Here is a 9,232-nt window from a genome sequence, read left to right as displayed (position 1 = left end):
ATTGACATAGATGCATTTTTTTCATCTTCATCTCAAGCCTTCCTCTTAAAAAGAAGAATTAATTCTTTTACTCTTTATCATACTCTGATATAAATTTATCACATCTGATCTATTTAGAAACAAATAAATTTATCATCACTCAATGGTACATAATAGACAAATGTGTTTTCTTTCATGCAATTGGAGAATTTCTCAATAACCCAAATTAAATCTCAAAACCAAAAATTAATATTTCAAGTAAATTAACATGACTTAATTCAAAATAGATAAATGCTTCCTACCTGACAACATCTTTTTGCAATTTTGCAACCTGGCATGTCCTAATTGTGCATGAATCATCACTAGAGGAATCATCAATGCACATATCGATGGTGATGAAGAGAGATCGAAAATGTTATGTAACTCACACCCGACACCAATCTTTTGACTCAATATATAATCCTGTAAAGTAACATTATTTTAAGTGAAGGAAAATGTTATGTAACTCACACCCAACACCAATCGTTTGACTCAATATATGATCCTGTAAAGTGACATTATTTTAAGTGAAGGTATTGGGTCAATCAAGTAATGAATAGTAAATTAAAATGAAAATTAGAGATATAAAGAATGTAGTCAACAGGAAAGAATGAGGGGTTGAGTAGTACCGATACCACAATTGTGTCTATGAACCATTGATAATAGTTATGAAAGGTAAATTGGTAATAGCAATAAATGAGGAGAAAAGAGAATGATTACCATATATGTAATCAATTGCAATAAAGTCAATGACACAAGGATCAAGGGAACATATATGTGATCAATTGCAAGAAAGTCAATGACACAAGATCAAGGGAAGGAGATCGAGAGCGATAACTATATGAATTACCTGTATTTGCCACCGATGTAGTGTTACTAGTATATTAACGTGTTGCACACCATTTCATAAAGTCTTCAAATGTTATTTATTAGAGATAGAGCAGAAGGTAATGTAAGAACAACAGCTGACTCAACAGGAGTGCCTAAGCAATATTGTGCAGACAAGGGGGTTCCCCATGTAGCTTCCAATGCCTATCAAATGTATGTTCAATGCGGTTGCAATGTTAGCATTTTGGACGATTTTTAGAATTACCTCTGTAAGAGCATCCAGAATTATCACTGATGCAAATGCAGTGTTTTCACCTATAGACGAAATGTGTCCCCGTGTTTAGTTTTTGTGGAATACGAAGGAGCACAGATTATGTGGAAATTGGTAGGATTTGTTGGTGATCTCAAAATCTGATCACAGGTAGCAGCATACTCTTGTGGCAAGCCATACAAGCCCAAGGTCATAAAGAATGTATTGTGGTTCTCGAGTTCCTTCTTCACATTAGCAAATGGTGGAAGGAACTCATTAGAATCATGTAAAACAACATGAAGCTGCCCCCAAGATAAGGAGACATTGGACCCTCGAAACGTCGTAGAGCAAAAAAGGGTTAAGAGATATTAGCACAACGTTCAGATGTTGTGTGTCATTGGTATGAAAGGCACAGGCGTCACTACAAATTGATGCAACACCTCATGGGACAAAAAATAGGTTTGGGTGAAGCGTGAATAGTGCATTTAATAACACTATGGAGTTGAGCATCAATCTTTATTGTTCTCAATTTTTTGTAGGAACCAATTCAACAGTAGTAAGATGGGATTTGTAGCCCAACCACTTACCCATAACTCAACTTTAGACGAGGGAAATAGTTAGACCCATCCATTTTCTCAATACTAACAAAATGGTTAGAAAAGATGAAAGAATTTGTTCTACAGGTTGATGTGGTGATGGAAGACATTTATTTTTTAGAATGTTGTAGGAAAAAATAAAAGAATTAAAATTGAGGGGGAAAAGTAGATCAGTGCAGCACGATCCAAACCCTTTGTAGAATATAATGGTGGTTGTTGAAATGTTGCCGGAAAGTACCTCATCCGAGCATCCTGCTCTCCCTAGTTACACTACTTATTCTATTGGGCAGTTATCTTACCCTGTACAGTGTACATATTGATTCCCCTTAATCTTTTACATATCTATCCTGAGATAGACCAGTTGATACATAACATGATTAACAAAGCTCAAATGACCCATTGGTCTTTTCCATGCTTTGTATAAAGATACCAGCAAAAAACAATTAGTGTTACAGAAGACACATGGCAAATTCATTGCAAGATAAGGTGCCTTTGGCGAATGGCTCAACAAATAAGTAACATGTGGCATAAAAACAAGAAATTAAAACAAGCATCACTTAGAAAAAATCCAGTACTATGAATCATGTGAAAAGGTTACATTAAAATGCTGTTCTGTAGCATCATATAATATTATATTATACATACTATGCTATGATATTCCAATTCAGAAAATGTGGTTGGCTGTACCCATAACTCAAGTAGAACTTTAACTTATATGGTGAGAACAAGAGCAATAGAGCCATCATTAAAAGATTACTCTGTATGCAGCAGGTTATAAGAACAAAATCTAAAGCATATATCCTATAATACACGAGTTGGTCATTGTGGCCCTTGCCTGTAATTACTCTCCTAGGCATGGAGCCATAGACACACAGATGATAGTAGCAACTTATCATGATGCAGATATCAGCAGCAATGTAAACAGTGCAGATTATCAGGAGAAATGATATGACAGAAATAGTAATTATTAGCATTAGAAAATGTAGAATCTGAGTCATGAAATACTGAAATCATCCAAACGACAAAGGGGAAAACTTACTAACTTTATTTCATGTTTACAAATGTTACCTTTCTCGGGAACAAACAAAAGACAACTCAGGAAACAAATTAAACAAACACCAATCCACAAACAGGAAGAACAATTAACTGGAAAACATCAGGCACACATAGTATAGCTTTCCCAGACACATATCCACTGCAATTCTAATATTTTATATTATATTTTTCTCTAGAAAAAAGGTAATCATTGAAGACTTGAAGTAGCCACACCATGAAAATTTTCCACAGTATTCCTTATTTTTTATCTAGCAATTTAAAATAAAAACTCAGGGATAAAAAGACATCCTTCTTTGTATTCCTTTGTAAAGAATGCGTTACCAACCATATAATCACCACAGATCAAAGAAACCAGGTACAAACAGTCTATTCTCTAAAGGCAAAGGTCACAACCATGATTGTCAAACTCAAGAGTCTGTAGTTATTCTGTAAACTCGGACTTGTAAATTTACAAGAATTTCCTTCACATAAAAATTTATCAAGACACCTAGAAATAATATAATAATTCAAGATTTTAATTTTATAATAATGAAAATAATAAATCTCAACAATTTTACTTCTAGTTTTGGCACCTGAGGAGGTAGCTGATTTGTCATTAATTGAGTATGATCCTGTCCCACTTGCAGACATATAATGAAATATTAATATAAAACAATATATGAATTAGTGTGAATACAAATTTCAATTTCAGTATATATATAGTATCGACAAATTGGGGCAGTGAAAAACATAGACTTTGACACCCGTATGAAGTATGCAAATTTAGGGTAGTAAAAAGTAGAACAGATATGAATCATATGATAGAATAGGAAGTATGTAAATGTAAAATAGAAAACTGGAAATATTGAAGTTGCAAAAAGACAGAGTAGAAGATGTTAAGAAATCTACGATCAAAATGGAAGGGAGTTGTTGACCTTCAACTCAAGAGAATAAATTTGTCACTATGTATAGCAAAGAGGAGAAATTATGTCCAGTGAACTTGAAATTGAGTCTTCTACTTCAACAGAAGAGGAAAACTTTGAAACCACAAACAGAAATAAAAAAGATTGGACAGTACCCACAATCACAAAGAACACCAGCTGTTGTGAAGAGAAACCAGACGATAAATAACAATGTTGCCATGTGGAAGATAAATTTGGAAGAGTACCGATGCTTCGTAACTGCAATTAGAGGAATAACAGACAGAAGCTGCAATTCAAGATCTCTAATCTTTCTTCTATTTTTGGGACCCAAAACAACAAGGTAGGTGTTTTTATTGTAAGAATATGCAACTGAACTCCCCCCACTCGGACCTACATTCAGCACACGAACCTGAACTCATGCGTTTGTCCGAGTCAATGAGATCCTTCTACGAGTTTACCAAATTGAGTTTGCTTGTGAGATCACTCAAACCAAGGTTCTGGGATTGTAAAATCACCTAAGTGTACTACTAAACTCGCAATCTTTATTACCATGATTATATCAACTGAGTGGTGCCTAAAAAAATAGCTATTTTTACATCATTACAATACTATCACTGCATAGAAAATTCAGTGTATTGATTCAATTGAATTTGGTGAGTAAAGTACAATATGAGAAGCGGACAGAAGAGCTTTTTGTTAAAAAATCCATTAACAAATTACAGCTACACTATCAAGAAAAGAAACAAATTGAACTGCTCTAAAAACATGTTAAGAATGATTCTACAAAGTCCTCACAAAGCATCGAAAGCCCTTAATTTCCAATCCACCCTCAGCCCTCTTTAACGCAAATCAACAACGCCCAAGTCCATAAATGCACTAATCAATCTACAACAGAGTGAGTTCCTGCGGGTTCTCCATAGACTGTTTGAGAATATACTCAGCCCTCCTTTTCTTATCATCCCTCTCATCTTCTCTCCCAACCAATGCCACCGTCCGTGACGCATCCTTATTCCGAATTCTCATATCCAACGACTCCCCAATGAACTTTTTCCCAGTCCTAAACTTAAAATGCACAGTAGGTCTCACAACAGGAAGCTCACTTCTTTCTCTCTCTCCCAACCCATCATCTTCATCACCACCCAACCCTCCACTCCCAAGCATCTCAATTGCCGGAGCAAACGCCTCCAACACCGAAACACGGTTCCTGTCACCAACATTACCCTCATCCAAAACTGAAACCTTAACAACCGGAGCAACATCTTTATCAACATCCTTATGGTCATCACCAACGCCTTGAGTTTCCAAAACAGTACTATCTGGTGAAGCGGATGTTCTTGCTTTAGCTTCCACTGAACCATTACGCAACAACAAACGTTTCTGCAAACTCAACAACGACCTCTCAGCCTTCCTACGCTGCCTAGCTTGTTCAATTTTATCTTCACGAGGATCAGAAACCCTCTCATTCCACACCGGAGTGTGAATATACGTATGCGGATCTGGCAAAGCCGGTAACCACGCGGGAATATGCTTCGACGGTGGAGTCTCCCCCATCTGATCAAAACTCGGAATGCGACGTCGTTCCTGAACGACCGGAAACCGAGGAATCGGTTGAGCGAACGGAACCTCGTCCGCCGATTCCACGAAACTCACGATATCTCTTACTCCGCCGGGGCAGGAGAAGGCTCGCGGCGCTCCCAGGTCCTCGAAGCCGCGAATCGCGTCGAAGACGGTGCACTGCGATCGGCCGGAGTGGTTCGCATGGGACTCCGCGGTTCTGCCTACGTCGAGGAGGTAGCGGATTGCGACGTCGACGAAGGCGTCCAGCGCAGAGGCAGTGGCGCCGTGGAACCCAGCGGCGTTGCAGAGCTGCGCCACCGCGAGACGTGCTGCGGCTCGGCCGTAGTCGTCCGGCGCGGCTCTTTCTCCGCCGTTGGTCATGGTTGGTCGGGGGCGCAATTAGGGTTTCCACGCGCGGCATTGTTCGCGTTCCATGGGGTTTGAATTTTTGACACGCTGCAATTGAAAAATGCCTCTTTCGGGAAACCAGTATGAAGAGATGAAAGAATTAAAGAAAACGAACGAAAATCTAGTTTGATTTATAGACCTTGCAAAGATGAGGGTGGTGGTGGTGATTGAGAGTGTTGGAGCAATGAAACTGAAGGTTAGTTTGGGAATGGAGTGAAAGGATAATTGGGTGGAAGAGTTGCTATTGAAAAGTTGGAGTGAGAATTGCGGAAGGAATGAGAATTCAAAGAATGGAGCGATCAAATGAAATGGAAGAAAATGAATGGGAAAGAAGGGAGCTGAGGAAGGTTTATATATAGAGTAGTGAGCTTGTTTTTTGGTCAATCAAAGCCACAGGAACTACTAGGAGCCTTTTGCCCACGCATTTTCGATTCTTTCTTTGTACATATAGATTTCGAATGCCATATGGGTTTCACTTTTCTGCATCATCTGTTAACTAAAATTTTATCATTATCCCGAATATTCAACCTATAAATATTTTCCTATAGTTTTTTTATCAAATATAATTAAATAAATATCAAATTCGATCAATTAGATCAAAGTTAAAATCATTATAAAAATGATGATTAAATATGTAGTCTAAAAATGATTTTATTTTATGGATTTGAGAGTTAAGTTTCTTGAAATGTAATACATTATAGAAAATCACAAAAAGAAATGAAATTGTAATCAATTTTGTGAATAGAAGAAAAATATCGAAAAGATCTAAATAAACTTTGTGAATATAAAATGAGATGAACCATTGAAATAAAACGAACATTTTTATTGGACATTTTAAATTGATTAAAATTTAAATATTCATATGAAAAAATAAATAAAAATATTGTTCCGGTACACTCAATAAGTCCTACATCGCTTAGAAGTCGACGTCAAGCGAAGTTTAAATACTCTTACCTCCTTCCACCCTCAGAGGCGCCTTTTAAGGACAAAACCGTGACGAAGCTAAAATGCTCCAAAGCGGACAATACCTCGGGAACGTGGTGGTTGTTCAAAACGATCAGATCCCAATGTATCCTCCTGATAATGGTGGGCAAGGGAAGTTGAAGGGGAGTTGTTGGTTCCCATGGTGGGAGCCAATGTTCCGATTTCGATTCAAGTTCATCCGGCAGCAATCGTTAGAAACGTATTGTTCGCTTTGGAACATTTTAGCTCCGTCACGGTTTTGTCCTTAAAAGGCGCCTCAGAGGGTGGAAGGAGGTAGAAGTATTTAAACTTCCCTTGACCTCGACTTTTAAGCGATGTGGGACTTATTGGGTGTACCGGAACAAGCCCCACAATCGAAGGCGGGGAGTTGTCGGTCCCCACAGTGGGCGCCAATGTTCCGATTCCGACCCAAGTTCGTTCGATATCCATCGTTAGGAATAATCACTACATTCCGGAGGTATTGTCCGCTTTGGAGCATTTTAGCTCCGTCACGGTTTTATCATTAAAAGGCGTCTCGGAGGGTGGAAGGAGGTAGGAGTATTTAAACTTCGCTTGACCTCGACTTCTAAGCGATGTGGGTCTTAATTTGTGTACTGGAACAAGCCCCCCAGTCGAGGGCAAGGGAAGTTGAAGGGGAGTTGTCCGTCCCCACGGTGGGCGCCAAATGTTCCGATTCTGACCCAAGTTCGTCCGGCAACCCTCGTTAGGAACAACCACCACGTTCCCGAGGTATTGTCCACTTTGGAGCATTTTAGCTCCGTCACGGTTGTGTCTTTAAAAGGTGCCTCAGAGGGTGGAAGGAGGTAAGAGTATTTAAACTTCGCTTGACCTCGACTTCTAAGCGATGTGGGACTTATTGGGTGTACCGGAACAAGCCCCTCAGTCAAGGGCAAGGGAAGTTGAAGGCCCAAGGTATTGTTCGCTTTGGAGCATTTTAGCTCCGTCACGGTTTTGTCCTTAAAAGGCGCCTCGGAGGGTGGAAGGAGGTAGGAGTATTTAAATTTTGCTTGACCTCCACTTATTGGGTGTACCGGAACAAGCCCCCAAGTTGAGGGCAAGGGAAGTTGAAGGGGAGTTGTCGGTCCCCACGGTTGGCGCCAAATGTTCCGATTCCAACCCAAGTTCGTCCGACAACCAATTGTTCCAATTCCGACCCAAGTTCGTTCGACAACCATCGTTAGGAACAACCACCACGTTCTTGAGGTATTGTCCGCTTTGGAGCATTTTATCTCGATCACTATTTTGTCCTTAAAAGGCGCCTCAGAGGGTGGAAGGAGGTAGGAGTATTTAAACTTCGCTTGACCTCGACTTCTAAGCTATGTGGGACTTATTGGGTGTACCGGAACAAGGCCCTCAGTCGAGGGAAAGGGAAGTTGAAGGCCCGAGGTATTGTCCGCTTTAGAGCATTTTAGCTCCGTCACGATTTGGTCTTTAAAAGGTGCCTCGGAGGGTGGAAGGAGGTAGGAGTATTTAAACTTCGCTTGACCTCCACTTCTAAGCTATGTGGGACTTATAGGGTGTACCGAAACAAATGTTCCGATTCCGACCCAAGCTCGTCCGGCAACCATCGTTAGGAACAACCACCACGTTCCCAAGGTATTGTCTGCTTTGGAGCATTTTAGCTCCGTCACGGTTTTGTCCTTAAAAGGTGCCTCAAAGGGTGGAAGGAGGTAGGAATATTTAAATTTCGCTTGACCTCGACTTCTAAGCGATATGGGACTTATTGGGTGTACCGGAACAAGCCCCTCAGTCGAGGGCAAGGGAAGTTGAAGGCCCGAGGTATTGTCCGCTTTGGAGCATTTTAGCTCCGTCACGATTTTCTCCTTAAAAGGTGCCTCGGAGGGTGGAACGAGGTAGGAGTATTTAAACTTCGCTTAACCTCGACTTCTAAGCAATGTGGGACTTATTGGGTGTACCGGAACAAGCCCTCTAGTCGAGGGCAAGGGAAGTTGAAGGGGAGTTGTCGGTCCCCACGGTGGGCGCCATATGTTCCGATTCCGACCCAAGTTTGCACGCCAATGGGACCCTCCCTCCAAAAAGTCTATCGGATTTTTGTTCAAGAATGAAATCTTATTGGAATTGTCCAGTTCACCCTTTGGAACCATATCACATCCTCGATAGGATGAAATAGGATGAATTGAGATGGTATTTTGTAAGTACATAATTATCTTGAATAAATTCACTATTTCTTTCTTTTCCGATCGCTTGGAAAAAGCAAGATGTTTCTTTTGTTCTTTTTTCAACGATTTCTGATCTCTAGTAGACCTATCAGTAGGATTCGAACCCAGATGAAGTTCTGACCATCTGTCAGAGAAAAAAGAACGACCTCGGAGGGTGGAAGGAGGTAAGAGTATTTAAACTTCGCTTGACCTCCACTTCTAAGCGATGTGAGACTTATTGCATGTACCGGAACAAGCCCCCCAGTCGAGGGAAAGGGAAGTTGAAGGGGAGTTATCGGTCCCCACGGTGGGCGCCGCATGTTCTGATTCCGACCCAAGTTCGTCCGGCAGCCATCGTTAGGGACAACCACCACCTTCCTGAGGTATTGTCCGCTTTGGAGCATTTTAGCTCAATCATGGTTTTGTCCTTAAAAGGCGCCTCAAAGGGTGGAAAGAGCGATGTGGGACTTATTG

General features: G+C 40.4%; 1 protein-coding gene across 1 annotated transcript; it reads right to left on the bottom strand.

The window, feature by feature from the left end:
* Nucleotides 1-4,263: 4,263 nt before the first annotated feature.
* On the bottom strand, nucleotides 4,264-6,039 carry TAF8 (TBP-associated factor 8). Its single transcript, XM_028082417.2, has one exon. It carries the CDS (start codon nucleotides 5,586-5,588, stop codon nucleotides 4,536-4,538), a length of 1,053 nt encoding a protein of 350 aa, XP_027938218.1. The 5' UTR covers nucleotides 5,589-6,039; the 3' UTR covers nucleotides 4,264-4,535.
* Between the last annotated feature and the right edge of the window lie 3,193 nt (nucleotides 6,040-9,232).

Source organism: Vigna unguiculata, chromosome 7 (genome assembly GCF_037176805.1).
Source record: "Vigna unguiculata cultivar grain cowpea cultivar isolate G323 ecotype 2 chromosome 7, ASM3717680v1, whole genome shotgun sequence".
Classification (NCBI taxonomy): domain Eukaryota; kingdom Viridiplantae; phylum Streptophyta; class Magnoliopsida; order Fabales; family Fabaceae; genus Vigna; species Vigna unguiculata.
This window is presented reverse-complemented; position numbering and strand designations above follow the sequence as displayed.